At 58.6% G+C, this 16,623-nt stretch overlaps 1 protein-coding gene across 2 annotated transcripts; it reads left to right on the top strand.

Annotated features, from left to right (window-relative positions):
- The first annotated feature begins 2,190 nt into the window (after positions 1-2,190).
- On the top strand, positions 2,191-16,617 carry HDGFL2 (HDGF like 2). Of its 2 annotated transcripts, none has more exons than XM_036884002.2 (16): positions 2,191-2,357; positions 4,554-4,630; positions 4,724-4,862; positions 9,808-9,999; positions 10,588-10,704; positions 10,792-10,863; positions 11,405-11,570; positions 11,696-11,771; positions 11,868-12,177; positions 13,187-13,290; positions 13,898-13,971; positions 14,154-14,224; positions 14,578-14,679; positions 14,911-15,124; positions 15,812-15,944; positions 16,365-16,617. In XM_036884002.2, the coding sequence occupies exons 1-16, from the start codon at positions 2,286-2,288 to the stop codon at positions 16,462-16,464; spliced, it is 2,019 nt and encodes a 672-aa protein (XP_036739897.2). In that variant the 5' UTR covers positions 2,191-2,285; the 3' UTR covers positions 16,465-16,617. The 2 variants fall into 2 exon arrangements, with proteins under 2 accessions (XP_036739897.2, XP_036739894.2); XM_036883999.2 differs by having other exon boundaries at positions 2,192-2,357; positions 16,362-16,615.
- Positions 16,618-16,623: the final 6 nt, after the last annotated feature.

The raw sequence follows: 16,623 nt of genomic DNA, 5'->3' as shown, positions 1-16,623 counted from the left end.
ACAGCTTTATAGATATACAGTTCACATGCCCTAAAGTTCACCTGTTTTAAGTGTGCAATTCAATGACTTTTATGGTATATTTGCAGAGTTGTAGGACCAGTGCCAACATCTGATGTTAGAAAATTTCCATCCCCCTAGAAAGAAACATCATACCTTTTTCACTCACTCTGGGTTCCTATCTCCAGTCCAAGGCAACCCCTCATCTTCTTTCTGTCTTGAAAGATTTGCCTTTTTTGGACATTCCACCAAATAAATGCCTTAAGATACTGAAATCATAGAATACCTGACTTTTTGTCCAGTTTTTTTTTTCCACTGAGTATGATGTTTTTGAGGCTATCCACACTGTAGTGGGTATCAGTGCTTTGCTCTTTTCTATTAAACAGTGTTCATTGCAAGGATATACCAGTTTGGTTTAGCCATGTGCTCGCTGGTGGACATCTGGGTGATTGCCACTTTTTGGCTATTGTGAATCATGCTGCTCTGACTATTTGTGTACAAGTCTTTGTGTAGAGCATGTTTGCACTTCTCTTGTGTAGATACCTAAGGATGGAATTGCTGGGTCAGGTGGTAAGTCTACGTTTCACTTTTTTAAAAAGTCTTTTTGAGATGTATTTCACATGCGTAAGGACGTTTCTTGAGACTAAAGTTTTTTTTTTTTACCCTGTGACCAAACGCTTCCAATGATTTCCCAACAAGCTAAAACAAAACCCAAACTTCTCACTAATATTCTCAGGTACTAAGATAGGTCCTCAATGGCCTGTCCAGCCTTACTTCACTGCCCCATTTGCTCACCCTCATCATCTCAAGCCCAAACAGTTTCATTTGCTATCCCCTCAGGTCCAAATGCCCACCCCAACCAGCACCCCGTTACTTGGCCTATTTCTTTCTTTTTTTTTTATTAAGGTATCACTGATATACACTCTCATGAAGGTTTCACAAGAAAAACAATGTGGTTACTACATTCACTCTTATGATCGAGTCACACACCCCCACCACATACCCCATTGCAGTCACTATTACATTGGCCTATTTCAATTAATCTTTCAAGTCTCAGGTTAAACAACCTCCTCCAGAAAGCCCTCCTTGGTCTACCTGAGGATGGACGAAGCTTCTCCGTTGGTCAGCTTTTATCTTCAGCACTCAGCCTCTTTTACTTTCCGACCGGGCTCCTAGTTACAAAGAAATAAACGCTTCTGTACTCTGCTAGATAATGAATTCTTCAAGAGCCAGGGTAACAGATTCAAGTTCTCCCTGTACTTCCTTTTGCCACGGATGTTTTCGAGCGCCTTAAGAGTGATGAAGTCATTTAATCCTCACACCCCGGGTTCCCCATAGTCTTGGTACCATTATGAATCCCATTTTACAGGTAGGGAGACTGACGCACAGAGAGCAAGTCATTTGGCCACGCGGGGGTCAGTTATTTTTCTTGAATGAATTGGCTTGTATATTGGGCATTTGGGAAAATTTTTGTCTGTGAATAAGCGCTCCCTGCGTTTTGTGTTTTTTCTAAACCGCCCCCCTGCCCGCCCCCTCCCATAAGCCCCGCCCCCTCTGGCCGGCAGTGGCTCATACTTGTTTTGAGTTGAATTTCTTCTCTTACGACATCCAGTGGAGGAGCACTACTTAAGCTCCTCCTCCTGTGGTAGCCAATGCTCGCTCCCTATCTCGAGGAGCTTCTCTTGTGGTATCCAATAACCTGAAGGTCTACATTCAGCCCCTCCGCCGGGAGCGGGAGACTGTCAATGACCCGCCCTCTACATTGATTGGGCCTTCTTTCCAGTGGTAGCCAACGGCCTGCTTCCTACTTAAGGCCCCTCCCCCTGGGGCAGCCAGTGGCCCGTCCCCCTATCCCAAGCCCCGCCCCGAAGGAGCCAGGTTGCCAGCCTCTTCACTCCCTCAGCTCCTGTTTCCCTCCTCCCACCTTTCCCTTTCACCTCCCATAACCTCCGCCCCATTCCATTAGGCCTCTGGGTCACGCCCCTTGGCTCTACCCGTTATCCAATCCCGTTAACTTGCTCCGCTCCAACCCCTCTTCTCATTGGTCACCGCTCTCCTCTATCCCCGCACGTGGTCCTGAGCGACAGTGTCTCCCGCCCGTGACGGGCGGAAGCCGGGACTTCCGGCGTCGCGCAGCCCAATGAGCACAAGCAGGCTCGCTGCCCAGGCGGTTGCCTCCGCCCACTCGGCGCCCCACTCCCGCCCCCGGCTTCGCCTCCCGCAGCCGCCGCCGCCGCCGCCGCCGCTGCAGCCGCCGCTTCCCGCGGCTTGGGCCTCCCGCTGCCAGCATGCCGCACGCCTTCAAGCCCGGGGACTTGGTGTTCGCCAAGATGAAGGGCTATCCCCACTGGCCGGCCAGGGTGAGGCCGCGCGGGAGATGGGCCAGGAGGGGGGTGGGGGGTGGGGCAGTAGCGGCTCCGGGCCTGGGGTACCCGTGCGCCGGGAGCTTGGCGGGGGCCCGGGCCTGGGGCACCCGCGCGCCGGGGGGCTGGGAGGTCCCCGGGCTTGGGGGATCTGCGCGCCGGGGCTCTGGGGGGGCCGGGCCTGAGGGGCCCCCACCGTGGGGGTCCCAGAACCGAGGGATGTGGGATTTGAGGGGGACAGGGTTCAAGTTTGAGGAGGGCCGGTGGGTGTGAGGGGAGCTGAGGAAGGTGGGATTTGAGGAGAGAGTTCAAATTGATGGGAAGAGGGAGCTGCATATTGAAGGACCCCATGGGCAAGTCATGAAAAGGCAAGTTCTTAGGGTCTGGGGGTCCGCGGTCCACGTGTGAAGAACTCCTAGGGATGAGGAATACATTAAGGGATAAAGGTGGAGGGTCAAGGCTGAGCGTGGCTGAGGGAGGCCATCGCTAGAAATGGGGCTGGGGGCTCTATTCACAAGGGTAATTGAATCTGAAAATGTGGGGCATCAGGTACCAGTGGTTGGAATATGACTTGAATGGGGGGAACACCCTTCCCTCACCCTGCAACCCTAGTGCAGGATGGAGGGGGAGCTTGGGCTGGTCCTCCCTGATGCTTGACTCGGAGATGAGCCCCTTGCCGAGGGGGCTCAAGCCTGAAAAAGAGAGTGTATGAGGGAAGGGGATTGAGCCAGGGGGACTTTGGGCATCCCCTTTGGAGGAAGCTGGGACCCAGATGGCTTAGGGGTCCAGTCTGAAGGGTGTCTGTCCTGAACCTGGCAGTCCCAGATCTGCAGAGTGGGATTCCAGGCACCGTTCTGGGCAGGAAGGACCTGCAGGTTGTTGTCATCCCCAGGTCTTAGGGTTAAAGTCGCCCAGAACTGAGATTGGTGAAATACGCGTGGTAGGACTGAAGGAATTCAGACGGTGGGAGGGCCAGTGGCAGCAGGGGGCAGTGCAAGATGAGGCTGCAGGTCCTGCTGGAAGGGAAGGAGCGCAGGCTCTGAATGGGCATTACTGTGGGCTGGCTGGAGATTTCAACTTCGCTCTCTGCCTGTTGGACCCTCCCACCCTGTGGGAGAAAATAAGGAGCAGGGCGTTGCACAGAGCAGGGGGATTGGATGCAGAGAGACCACCACAGGATGCAGGGATGGCCTCAGGCAGCTCAGAGAACGGTCCCGAGCTCCTGTCGCCAGTAGAATGTCTGGCCTCAAGCTCAGAGGCGGGTCCTGGGTGAGGCCAGAACAGAAGCCCAGCCCGGAGGGCTTGGCCGGCTGGTCCTCAAGGTGAGGGAGTTTAAGGATGCTTCTGTTTGGGAGTGGGATGCTTGGAAAGGATGGCGGAGGCCCAGAGCCCAGGGGCCAAGAACTTTGAAGAGTGGCTCAGAAAACTGAGGAAGGAAGCTGGGAGAGGGGCACGGAAGGTTCTAGCAGCCCTCAGGCGTTGAAGAAGATGGGAAGAGAATGGGGACAAGAGGATCCCCTGTAACCTGATTTGCTTGAGCTTCTTTTCTTGGTTGATAAGAGAGCCATGAAACTTTATGGGCACGTCCCTTCTTCCCAGAGTACCCGCTTCTGCCTCTCCCCCGCCCCCCACTCCAGCCTCCTCTCTCAGCCCGGAACATTTCCGAGCACCTGATTGGAAGTGAAGGGGCTGCTAGCCTCTGTTGGGAAGTGACTGACAGCTGCCTGGGCCCATGGGCCTGAAGGAAGAGGGTGGGACTTCCTGGATGCTCAGGGCTTGTCTCCTGCAGCCCACCCCCCCACCCTCTGCATCCTCAGAGCTGCCAGCTGCAGGCTCTGGGAGGCCCACCACCGATCCCCTCTTTGAGGGGAGGGGTTCCCGTGGGAGGGTCCTGGGAGTTCACAGAAGCTGAGCTTGGTCCCACCCCTTGGCTGCTCAGAGGACCATATTTGGCTTTGCTCAGGTGAAGCACCTATTTTGGGGGCAAGAGCATCCTGGGGGGAGGGAACAGGTGTGCCATGGGGGGGGCAGGTTTGCACAGAAAAATGCGGATGCCTAAGTGGAAGGGGATGCTTCTCCCGTCCTCCCAGCATGCCCTCCTCCAGGTTCCTGGTCAATTACTCCTTGATTGCCTGGGTCAGTGGGGGAAGCCTCTTGCCCTGCAGCCACCCCCTGACTGGCCTCTCCCTGCAGATTGATGACATCGCTGATGGTGCCGTGAAGCCACCGCCCAACAAGTACCCCATCTTCTTCTTTGGTACACACGAAACGTAAGTGTTCCCAGCTGGGCTTGATGTTATCCTCTGGTGCCTCCCAGGGGGGCCCGGCTCACCTCGGACCTGCCCCATGGTTCCTTTCTCCAGAGCCTTCCTGGGACCCAAGGACCTGTTTCCCTACGACAAATGTAAAGATAAGTACGGGAAACCCAACAAGAGAAAAGGCTTCAATGAGGGACTGTGGGAGATCCAGAACAATCCCCATGCCAGCTATAGCGCCCCTCTGGTGAGTACCTAGGATCAGAGAAGGCCGGCGAGGTGTCTGCAGAGCCCAGGTCAAGCTGGGCACTGGTGCGTGCTGGGTCCAGAGGTGGTCTTCGCTTGTCTCGTAGGAAAGGGGAGGCCTCTGGGACAGGGTTTCTCCCCATCGGCACTTGGGGGCGATCGCTGACAGTGGGGGGGCCGTCCTGGGCACTGTGGGAGGTGGGGCAGCATCTCTGGTGCCCGCCCCAGTTGTGGCAGCCATAAATGTCTTCAGGCACTGCTGAGTGTCCCCTGGGTGAGGAGGAGGGGTACAGGATCACACTGGGTGAAACTTAGTGCTCCAGGGTTAGCCTGACTGTATAAGCAGTGATCTTACAGCTCTTAAAAAACCTTTTGTTTTCTAAGGAAAAAGTCTTTTCCTTTCAATAACACCCCTCCCATCACTGCCAGAGTTTAGATTTGGAAAAAGGCAGGAGTTAGTAGATGTGAGAGTTCTTGCTTAGGTGGGAAAAATGCACCAAGAGTCACAGAGATGACAGCTCAGTCGCAAACCAGTGTCTGAAAACATCCAGGGAAAGGAAGGAATTTGGAAAAGCTGAAGCTAAATTCACAAAAAGCTGTGGAAAGCTGCCGAAGGATGGCAGGGGGTGCCTTGCTCTGCGTATTTTGGGGTAAGATGCACACCAGGGGAAGCTGGGCTGGGGTATCCATTCTGCTTTTAACCACCACTTTTGGGGTTTCTTTGGGAAATACAGGGAAGCTCAGTATCCTGATCTCGGGAGGGGTGGACTCGAGGTTGGCTGGGAGGCCAAGGGAACTGACCACAAGGGACAGATCTTAGCTGTCAGGAAAGTAAAGTAGACTCCGATGGTCTGTGGGGAGGGTCTGGTTTGCATGAGGACAGGATTGAGTAGTCATGTGGTATCTGCTTCTGCTTGAAAAGTTGGGGTCTTGGGATGATCTGGGGGTGTCTTTTCTGTGGCTCAGGCCACCCACTGACCGAGTCGGTACTCCTGTATCGACAACTGCCATGTGCCACTATGCACAGGCCAGCCTAGGGGCCAGGAATCTGAGGTGAATCACAAGACAGTTCTTGCTGCCTGGGAGCTCATGGTCCAGAATTTGGGGTTCACTGAACAGATGTCTCTGGAGCCCAGGGGTTTGGCAGTCCCTCCTCCAGAGGCCAGGCTCACGTCTGGGGTGGGTTGGTGGTGGTTAGCTTTTACCTCCCATGATGGGCCTGAAAGAAGGAGGTTCCCCTGCTTTGATACCTGCCGTCTCTCCCCGGCTCAGCACGTCCCCGACGTGGGTAAATGGATCAAAGAGCCTCGAGGTAGATGAGCTCCATTAGACCCTTCTCTGGTCTCAGCTCAAGTTCTGTTTGGTTACTGGTCCTAAGCTTGTTGCCTGCTGGTGAATCATCCCACCATTTAATATTTATTGCACACCCACAGCTGGCTAAGCGCCACGTGGATGTCTGCCCTCGAGGAAATGAAACACTCAGAGGGCCACCTGGATTGTAAACCAGCCCCATACGGCCTCCCCAGTTGAGAAGCGGCTGTAGCATGAGAGCTCATTCTGCTGTTTGCCGCTGTAACAAGTCCACGCCGCCAAACCAAACATCCGTTTATAATGCAGACCCCTAGAGGCTTGGGCTGCATTGCCAAGGCCTGAGGCGTGGGAACCTTGAGGAGTTTTTTCCCGCACATCATCCCCAGGGCCTCTGATGGGGCCAGTCCATGGCCGGTTTGTGGAGGCTCTGCTCTATGGGGACCTGAGCTGTCTCCTTCACCCTTGGGGTTTTTCGTTTATTTTTACATTTCGAGTGGGAATATGGATTCAGGTACAAAAGAGCAGACAGTGAAAAGTCACTACCTCCTGGTCACTCTTTCAATTTCCTATCTAAAAGATAGAATTACCGAGTCCTTATATACCACCCCCCCCAGGATTCTGTTCATAGAAAACCATATGTCGCTTGCTGTTTTAAAGCATCTGCTTCTCAACTCTGCTTTATTCCCTGACTGTGTATCTTGATGATTGGTCCATATCGACTTGCAGAGAACAGCCCTGTTCTTTCTGAAAGCCTTAGTACAGGGGGTGCTCCCTCGGGGTGTGGTCGGCAAGGCCCATTCCTGCACCCCCTTGCCAAGCCAGGCTGTGAAAAATGGTGTCTTGGTGTGGGTCCAACTTCATTGTCTTTTGGTCCATATATTAGTCCTGAGAGTGGGCTGGGCAGGTAGCATCTTGTCCGTTTTACAGATGAGCGAACCGAGGCCCAAAGGGACCCAGCTAGAACCAGAGACCTCTTAGTTCTAGAGCAGGGTTTTCACCATTCAGGGCAAGTCACTCTCTCCCCGGCTCAGCGTGTCCCTCCTGCTGAAGGTGCTTGAGCCAGTCATTTAATCACCTCCCCTCCGAGCCACTGTTTCCTCCCCCACCCCCAAGGCAAACGGGGGATGACATCTCCCTTCTATCCCGACCAGAAATACCCAGAGGAGAGGTGTAATGGAAGGGCACCATGAAAGTACCATTGCTCTCCCCTAGTGCTTGACGGTCGGGGCTTGGCCTACATAGTGTTTGTTGTACTGTTTAATCTCATCCCGCATTACCCACAGAGGGCCCTGTCGCCTTGCCCGAGGGCCCTTGATCACAGTGACTCGGGAGACTAAAGGTGTTTGGTGCCGGGCGAGAGGCCCTATAACACCTGTCTTCATTTTTCTCGCCCAGTGGATGTGTACTGTTAGCCCGGCCACGTGAGGGCTGGGGCTGGCTCACAGCCTCCTGGTGGGGAAGCCCAGGGGGACTTATGCAAGAGTGAGTGCGGTGACCTGATGGCCCACATGCCCTCCGCCCAGCCTCTCCTCTGGCATGACTGTCCCACGTTTCTCCCACATTCCCCTTCTGCGCGTTTCCATTCTGATGTGTGCCCAGGCCTCGCCTCAGCCTCTGTTTGGCCCTGGCACATCCCCTCCCTCCTTCTGGCCACCTAGCTGCACAGGCTGCCGCTTCTCCTTGCCCCCGACCCTGGGCTTGGGCGTGTGCCCTGAGGCGTGGCCCTGGACACTCCGACATTCTCCCTGGGATTTTTGTCGTCCTCTCTTTACCTTGGCCAGCGTGTGTGCCCTGCTCTGGTCCACCAGCCCCACCAGTAATCACATCAAGGCAACATGGCTGTTTCTATAATATTCTTTATTTCATTTAGGGTAAAAGTCACACAGCATAACATTCACTGTTTTTACCATTTTGAAGCCTACGCCAGCATGGCTTTTGCATGGCCATCACTATGCTCTAACTCCAGAACCTTCCTGTCACCCGGCAGAGAAACTCATTAGCAGTCACCCTCCAATTCTCCCCACCCTCCAGCTCCTAGGAACTGCCGATTCACTTTCTATTTCTATGACTTGATGTATTCCGGACATTTCACATGAACGGAATCATATCTGGTCCTGTTTCTGGCTTCTTTCACTTAACACGTTTTCGAGGTTTCTCCACACAGTAGCGTATGTCAGACGTTCATTCCTTTTCCTGGCCAAATGGTATTCCAGTCTATAACTAATTCACATATTTTGTTTATCAGTAGATGGACATTTGGGTTGTTTCCAGAGAATATGGCTTTAAAAAAAATCTCAATCTCTCTCTTTCTTAAAAAAAAATAATTCAGTTATCGAGCAAAAAAGTACCACAGAGTGACATAGTCAGATTTTACGCTCAAGACTTGGCTGGGTGGGCACCCAGGAGCTGGAGCACCACCCCTCTCGGGCCGGGTTGTACTGCGTTTACTTGCCCGTCTCCCATTAGCCTGTGAACTCCCCAGGGTAGGGAGGCCATGAGGCTGTCTTACTGTAGCCCCAACGCCCAGCACAGAGCTGGTACGTGGCAGGCATTCTGTTCCTCAGGCAAGGAGAGACGTCTCAATATGCCTAGAGCACATCTCTTTTCCTCCCACAAACATACAAGGTCGAGGACAAGTGCATCAGTGGACCCGCGCGAGAGCCCTGTGGCCTGTCACTGTGCTCGTGCCCAATCTCAGACCCCCACTGGCCCTCGCTTGGCCCGGCCTGACTCCCCCCACCCTCTTCCGGCATCTTCGCTCTTGCTGGGCCCCAGCCGCACCGCCCTCCCCTTGTTCCCATTCCCTCTTTCCAGAATGCATCTAGCCCTGACCCCTTGCAAGCCACACCTCAGGGTCCCCTTGACTTTACACCTCCATGTGCTTCTGTCACCCCCCACGTTACGGGTATTTCTTTCTGCCTGGCACCACGGGGTGACATTGATGTGTTTAAATGGGTGCTGCTGTTCCCTCCACTAGATGGTCAGCTCCCCCAGGCAGGGTGGTGGTTATCCACATCTATGTGCCTGTCACCCACTTGGCCCCCAGCCATTGCTCACAAACAGCACCTGAAGGTGCCAGTGGGCCCGGCGTGTGCCCCCCCCAGAGGAGCGCCTGTGAGTGTTGGCTGCTTCTGTGGCTCTCCCAGCCTGAGCAGGCACACTGGGTGAGACAGAAGTCACAGGCCTGGACGTCCCATCCTGGGCCTACTTCCCACTCGAGATGAGGACGGCAGTAATAAAAAGCAAACCTCAGTAGACCCCTTGCCAGTCTGCACGCCATCCTAAGGACGTCACGTGCCACCCTGTCTCATCCTTGCCTTGGCCCTACCAGGCCCAAACGGTGCCATCCCCTTTGCTCAGATGTGGAAACAGGCTCAGAGGGCTGTAAATCACTTGCCAAAGGTGAACTTGAACCCCACAGCGCCGGAATTCTAGCACCCACCACACGTGTCCACCTCATCCTCTCACCTCAGCTCTCAGTTTTCTGGGCCTCAGGTCCCCTATTAGGAAAGCGAGGAGGCCAGACTGACATCTGAGACCCTGCTGATGGGTGCTGTCCTCTGGGTCGCCGTCCTGGATGGGAAATCCACCCAAGCCTGGGGGTGACTCGAGGTCTCTGCACCCCCGGCCCCCAGCCAGTGAGTTCCTCCGAGAGCGAAGCCCCAGAAGCCGACCCGGCAGGCAGGAGTGAGGACGACGGGGACCGTGGGGTCATGGCCGTCACTGCCGTGACTGCTGCAGCCGCCAGCGACAGGATGGAGAGCGACTCGGACTCAGACAAGAGCAGCGACAACAGCGGCCTGAAGCGGAAGGCATCGGCCCTAAAGGTAGGGCAGGGCAGGTGCACCTGACCTGGGGGCTCCAGAGGCCCGGTGACACCTGCCCCGGCCCCGTTCCCACCCTGAGCTCTCGTCCAGTACCCGACTCTCCCTGGCCTTCCTCTTAAAACATGTTTTTAAAAAAGTTGAGGTCACCATTCACGTGCCATTGAATTCATCATTTCAAAGTATGCAATTCAGTGATTTTAAGTACATTTCACATGTTAGGCAACCATCCCCACCCTCCATCTCCAGAACGTTCCAGCTTCCCAAACTGAGCTCTGTCCCCGTGAACACTATGCCTCACCCCCTCCCCCAGCTCCTGGCTCCACTGCCCGCTTTCTGTCTGTGTGGATGGGGACCCTCTAGGGACCTCCTAGGAGTGGGATCAGACAGGAGCTGGCCTTTCGTGACTGGCTTTTTTCACTGAGAACCATGTTTTCAAGGTTCAAGATCCCTATTTTTTATCAGATGCTCAAAGGGGTCCCTGCCGCCCCCACAAAGGTTCCAGCACTTCAGCTCTTCCCTGGGCTGTGAGCAGTCGGCCCAGCCTGGGCTTTCCCAGCCACTGACCCATCGGGGCTGCTCCATTTCCAGATGTCAGTCTCAAAACGAGCCCAGAAGGCCTCCAGCGACCTGGATCAAGCCAGTGTGTCCCCATCTGAGGAGGAGAACTCGGAAAGCTCGTCGGAGTCGGAGAAGACCAGTGACCAGGTGAGCGGGTGATGGGTTCCTGCAGTGGGCGGGCCGGGGGGTGATGCCGGCCGGTGGGCCCCACGTGGACTCCCTTCTCTCCCCCAGGACTTCACTCCCGAAAAGAAAGCCGTGGTCCGTGCACCACGGCGTGGCCCCCTTGCAGGACGGAAGAAAAAGGTAGAGGTGTTCTGTTTTCCTTTTGTGCCCACATGTGTGGTGTGTGCACATGTAGGAGTGTGTGCCATGTCCCATGTACAAGAGTGTGAGTGTACAAGCGTGTGCATGAGAATGCTTTGTGTATGGGCATGTGTGGTGGGTGTGAGTGTGCAAAATGTAATGTGAGCCTGTGTGTACACTTGCTCATGCAGTACATGTATGGTGCATGTGTGCACACATACTAGCGTGTGCCGTGGGGGACAGGAGAGCTGGGGGCAGAAATGGAGGAGGGCTGCCCACCTAACGGGCCCCCAGGCGAGATGCTGTGTGAAAACGAGCTCTTGCTTCTCGGAGAAGCTGCAGCTCCACAGTGTGCGTCCTCACTCGACAGCAGGGGTGGGTGCGGTGTGAGGCCCCCTGCCAGCACCCTGTGACCCAGCCAGCGATCGGGCGGCTGCCGCCACATTGGGGTACCTGTGGTTCGCGTGTCCAGTCTGGGGAGGCGGGTATTTGTGGGTTGGGGCCGGGGATCCTTATCCCTGCCTTGGCTGGCTGCCCCCAGAAGGCGCCGTCGGCCTCGGCATCGGACTCCAAAGGGGAATCAGACGGGGCCAAGGGTGAGCCGGTGGCTGTGCCCAGGCCCGCGTCCTCCTCCGCGTCCTCCTCCTCCTCCTCCTCCTCTGACTCGGATGTGTCCGTGAAGAAGCCTCCCCGGGGCAGGAAGCCAGGTAGGGGCGCTGCCCGCCCGCCCCGCGCCCCAGGGCCGCTCCCCCCCGCGGCTCCGGCCCCCCCCCCCCGGGCTGGCCCTGTGCGGGGGGGACGGTGCGGGACACGTGCCCCTCCCGTCCCGCAGCGGAGAAGCCTCCCCCGAAAGCCCGCGGGCGGAAGCCGAAGCCTGAGCGGCCCCCGAGCAGCTCGAGCAGCGACAGGTGGGCGCCCGCCCGGGGTGGGCGCCGGCTGGGCCCCGGGGCCGGGGGTGGGGGGGGGCGCACCGAGGCCGGGCCCTGACGCGCCCGCGCCCCCAGCGACAGCGACGAGGTGGACCGCATCAGCGAGTGGAAGCGGCGGGACGAGGAGCGGCGCCGGGAGCTGGAGGCCCGGCGGCGGCGCGAGCGGGAGGAGGAGCTGCGGCGGCTGCGCGAGCGCGACAAGGAGGACAGGGAGCGGCGGCGCGAGCGGGCCGAGCGCGGGGAGGCCCCCGCGGGCAGCGGGGCCAGCAGCGGCGACGAGCTCCGGGATGAGGACGAGCCCGTCCGGAAGCGCGGCCGCAAGGGCCGGAGCCGGGGCCCCCCGTCCACCTCCGACTCGGAGCCCGGGGCCGAGCTGGAGAGAGAGGTGGGCGCCCACCGTCGGCGGGCGCCGGAGGGTGGGCCGGAGCTGGGACGGGGCCCTCCCGGCACCCACCTCCCGTTATCCAGCTCACGTCTCGGCGCCTGGCATGCGCTGGGCACCGTGCCGGGTGCCAGGGATGCAGCAGCAAAGTGTGTGAGTGGAACGTTGGAGAGGGTTGGGGGCAGCAGGACACGACGTGAGGACGGTGCGGGGCTTGCAGTGTGTGCAAAGGAGGATAGGGCAGCGTCAGACTGCTGCCAGGGGGGTTCCAAGTTGGTACAGGGCAGACCCTGAAGGCCTCCGCTGAGGAGAGAACATTAAGGGTCTAAGTGAAGGAGGCCATCGGGAAAGATAACGGGGAAAAGCATCCCAGGCAGGGGGCGCAGTGCATCCCAAAGGCCCTCCCCTGTGTGGCACGTTGGAGGAACAGTGAGGAGGGACCCCAGGGCCACAGGGAGCACTTAGGCTTTGACGTGAGGGAGGTGGGAGCCCCGGAGGGCTGCGGGCACCGGAGGGGACCTGACTCGGGTGCTCGTGGGCGCCCTCTGGTGGCCGCGTCGGGGAGGGTAGGCACATGTACCTCGGAGCAGATAGGTGGCTGTGGTGCACGGTGGTGACCACCAGGCGCCATGTGTACTGCAGGCCCATCAGCACCCCGCCTTTGTAGCCCTCGCCTGGACTGAGTCCCACACAATGGAGGAAGTAGGGTGACACTCTTCTCTCTTCTGTCACAAAAGGGGGACCAAGCTCCCTGCCCCAGGAGTCCTGCTGAGCAGGAGGAATGTGGTGGGGCTGTCCCGCCACCGAGTTCCAGGGCCTGAGAAGCTGCGGCCCTGGGCAGACCGGACCCGGGTCTTCCTTCCTATCCCATCCCACCCGCTCCATCCACTCCCCAAAGCACAAACATAGTGTGGCAAGAAGCGTCTGGCTGTATTGCTGAGGGGCATTCGGGGGTCCTGCCGCCCGCTGCTGCCCGCCCACCCCAGCCCTGCCCTTTCTCTGGCTGCTGCAGGGAAAGAAATCAGCTAAGAAATTGCAACCGCAAAGCACAGAGCCCACGAGGAGGCCCAGCCAGAAGGAGAAGAGGGGGCGCCCAGAGGAGAAACCCCGAACTAGGTGGGGAACCCACTGCCTCCTCCTGCAGCCCCCGGGGGACCCCGCCCTTCCTGGTCCCCAAGGTTCCCAGCCTCTTCGCAGGAGGGGCCCAGGGCCTGAATGCAGTGCCTTGTTCTTGGGCCTCATCAGGATACCCGGAGCCACTGCTCCGGGACTCCGCTTCCCCTGGGCCTCGGCCCTCAGCTGGGGCGCTGCCCCCAGAGGACACTGGGCGGTGCCTGGGGACACCTGTGGTCGCCACTTGAGGGTGCTCCTGGCATTGACTGGGCGAGCGGAGCTGTGGGCTGTGGGTATGTGCCTGCTGCTGTTAGTGCATCCAGTCAGCATGTTTTAATGAGTTATTTGCTGAATTTTATGTATGTAGCCATAAGTGACGTGTTAACCATTAGTGATGTGTTAAAAAAAATTCTGGAATGTCACGTTTGTTTGGAGGAACCGGAGGTGGGGCTGACATCCTTGGTCTCCTTGGGCCTTGACCCTTCCTCCTGGCTCCAGGGCCTCTGGAAGGTTTCCTTTTTCTGTGGCCACAGGTCACCCCCTGCAGACCCTGGCCCTCCGTAGGGAGGGTGGCAATGGCGGGGGGTCTAAGGGCCGCGACTTCCCGCAGGCCCATGAAGGTGGAACGGACCCGGAAGCGGTCAGAAGGGTTCCCATTGGACCGGAAGGTGGAGAAGAAGAAAGGTGAGGACCTACTGCCCATACTTACTGCTGCCCAAGGTCTCCGAGAGGGAGGCGGGGAGGCCATGGAAGAGCTGGCTGCTGTCACCATAGTGGTGCCAGGGCAGGGCCGCCAGGAATGAGGCGGGTGTGGGGCCGCCTCGGCCCTGCTCAGGCCCATGCGCTGCATTCTCTCCTGGCCGCAGAGCCTTCCGTGGAGGAGAAGCTCCAGAAACTGCACAGCGAGATCAAGTTTGCCCTGAAGGTCGACAATCCGGTGAGACCCTCCCTGGGGTCCGGCAGTCACACCAACCACTTCCCTGCGCCAAGCAGTCCCCCTGCGTCCTAGTCTGAAGCTCTCGTAGAAGTGTCAGGAAGCTGAGGCAGATCAGGGCCCCGAGGGAGACAAGACAGGGTCCTGGCTCATGTGGCAAGTGCCCCAGGCAGGGGGAGGGCCCAGGTTGGCCTGAGGTGCAGCACTTCGTGTCCCCACCAGGTGCCCCCAACCCCAGTCCTCCTGGTTGTGGGTCCTTCCCGTTGTCTCCAGGGGGAGCCCCAGGGTGTCCTGTTGCCTGTTGGGGCCCCACCAGCTAGGTGCTGTGCCTCCTCACTCTGCTCCTGGCGCTGCAGGACGTCAAGAGGTGTCTGAATGCACTAGAGCAGCTGGGGACCCTGCAGGTGACCTCGCAGATCCTGCAGAAGAACACCGATGTGGTGGCCACATTGAAAAAGGTATGCGGGAGCCCAGGGCAGAAGGAGCTGGTGGCAGGTGGGGCACAGGGCTGCTCAGGACGCCCAGGTTCCTGGCCCAGCCCTGGGTTGACAAGGAAGGGGGTGATGGGCTGGTGGGTGGAAGAGTGGGAGGGCCCATGGGGTCACCCTTGGGGGTGGCAGCTGGGGAGAGGGTCTCAGGTTGCTGGGAGGCCAGCTGCACCTCCTGAGCCAGGCCTCTCCGGGGGCCAGATTCGCCGTTACAAGGCCAACCAGGAGGTGATGGAGAAAGCCGCAGAGGTCTATACCCGGCTCAAGTCACGGGTCCTGGGGCCAAAGATCGAGGCCATCCAGAAGGTGACCAGAACCGGCGCAGAAAAGGAGAGGGCCGAGGTGGAGAAGGCTGAGGAGGCGCTGGCTGGAGAGGAGACCCCTGTGGAGAGGTCCGAGGACCAGGCGAATGCTGGTGAGGGCCCGGCAGGCCATCCAGGCCCCGAGCAGAGCTCCGCGCTCCCCTGAACGGCCGGGGTGACCCATTCCCCTCGGCACTCTGCGCAGGCTGGCCAGGTGCACTACTGCCAGGCTGTGGGGCCTCTTGAGCCGCAGAGCCCGAAAGGCTGCACCTGTGTTCTGGGGTCAGGCCGCACTGTGCTGCAGGCACAGGCCAGCCCCCCAGGGAGAGGGCGTCTCCAGCAGGGAGGGGCAGTGGCCTGTGATGGAAGGGCCTTCCTTCCTGCCAGGGCCGCTAGTCCCGTGAGAAGTGCTCAGAGCAGCCCTTCAGACCAAGGCCAAGTCGGCTCAGCTGAAGCCTCCGCAGCCCCAGGGACAGCCCGGATGGGGTGTCCCTCTGCTTCTGCCCCAGGCATGGCCCTCGTTTCCCGGTCCCTTGTATGGGCAGGGACCTGGGGTGGGCTGCAGAAACACCACGCGCCGCCAGCCCCAGCATGAGGGGAGCTGATGTCCTGGAGCATCCGGGGGGCCCAGGGGGGCTGGTGAAGTGGGGCTCACGGGGCCAGAGCCCTCAGGGAGGGCCGAGGGTCCTACAGGACCCCTGTCCCTAAGCCGGATGGCTCATATGCTGCTATCACCAGGCAGGGGTAAAGGGTGTCCAGTGACAGTCTCACAGTGTCCCATAAGCCTCTCTCCCACCCAGACCTCTCAGCCTCCGTGAATGGCGAGGCCATGTCCCAGAAGGGAGAGAACGCAGAGGACAAGGAACAGGAGGAAGGCCAGAACTCGGAGGAGGGCCCAGGGTGCGGCTCCTCTGAAGACGTGTTACACAACGAGTAAGTGGGGGACTGGCCGTGCTGAGGACCTCCTAACGTACCCCAATATCCAAGCTGCCCCAGTGGGTGCTTGTTATGGTACTGGCAGCAGGGACCTCCCCACATACTGGCCTCCCAGCCTCGTCTATGTGCCTGACCCCCAGGCCTTCGGTCAAGGGAGCTCCAGGCTGTGGGCTGCCCTGGGCCTGGCCCCCAGGAGGGCAATTCCTCCTGCTGCCCCAGAGGCACCTGCGGGTCCTGACCAGGCCACACTGAGCGCCCGGAGGCCTGCCCTGACTAGCAGGGCTGGACTCCATGTACAGCTGCACTGGCCCCGCTTTGCACGTGGGCTGCGCCGCCAGGATGGTCAGCCCCTGTCCATGGGAGGGACGCGGGCTGGAGAGCGGCTGTGCATGCCCACCGTGCTCTGCTCCACAGCAGCACGCAGGAGGGGCCCGACCTGGATGGGCTGGGGAAGGAGCGGCCGGAGCTGGAGAGGATTCAGATGGACTCAGAGTCCCTGGACGACGAGGACAGCTGAGCCCCGGGCAGCCCTGCCCCGTCCCCCGAGGATGCCCCGGCCGCCCAGGCAGCAGACTGTTGGGGATTTGCTGTGCTGTTCCTTTGTATTTGTCCCCTTGGGGTTTTTTTTCTGCCTAATTTCTGTGATTTCCAAACAACATGAAATAACTATAAAGGG

The sequence above is a fragment of the Manis pentadactyla genome, chromosome 12 (genome assembly GCF_030020395.1).
Source record: "Manis pentadactyla isolate mManPen7 chromosome 12, mManPen7.hap1, whole genome shotgun sequence".
Lineage (NCBI taxonomy): Eukaryota > Metazoa > Chordata > Mammalia > Pholidota > Manidae > Manis > Manis pentadactyla.
Note: the sequence above shows the minus strand (reverse complement) of the source record. Positions and strands in the feature narration are given on the sequence as shown.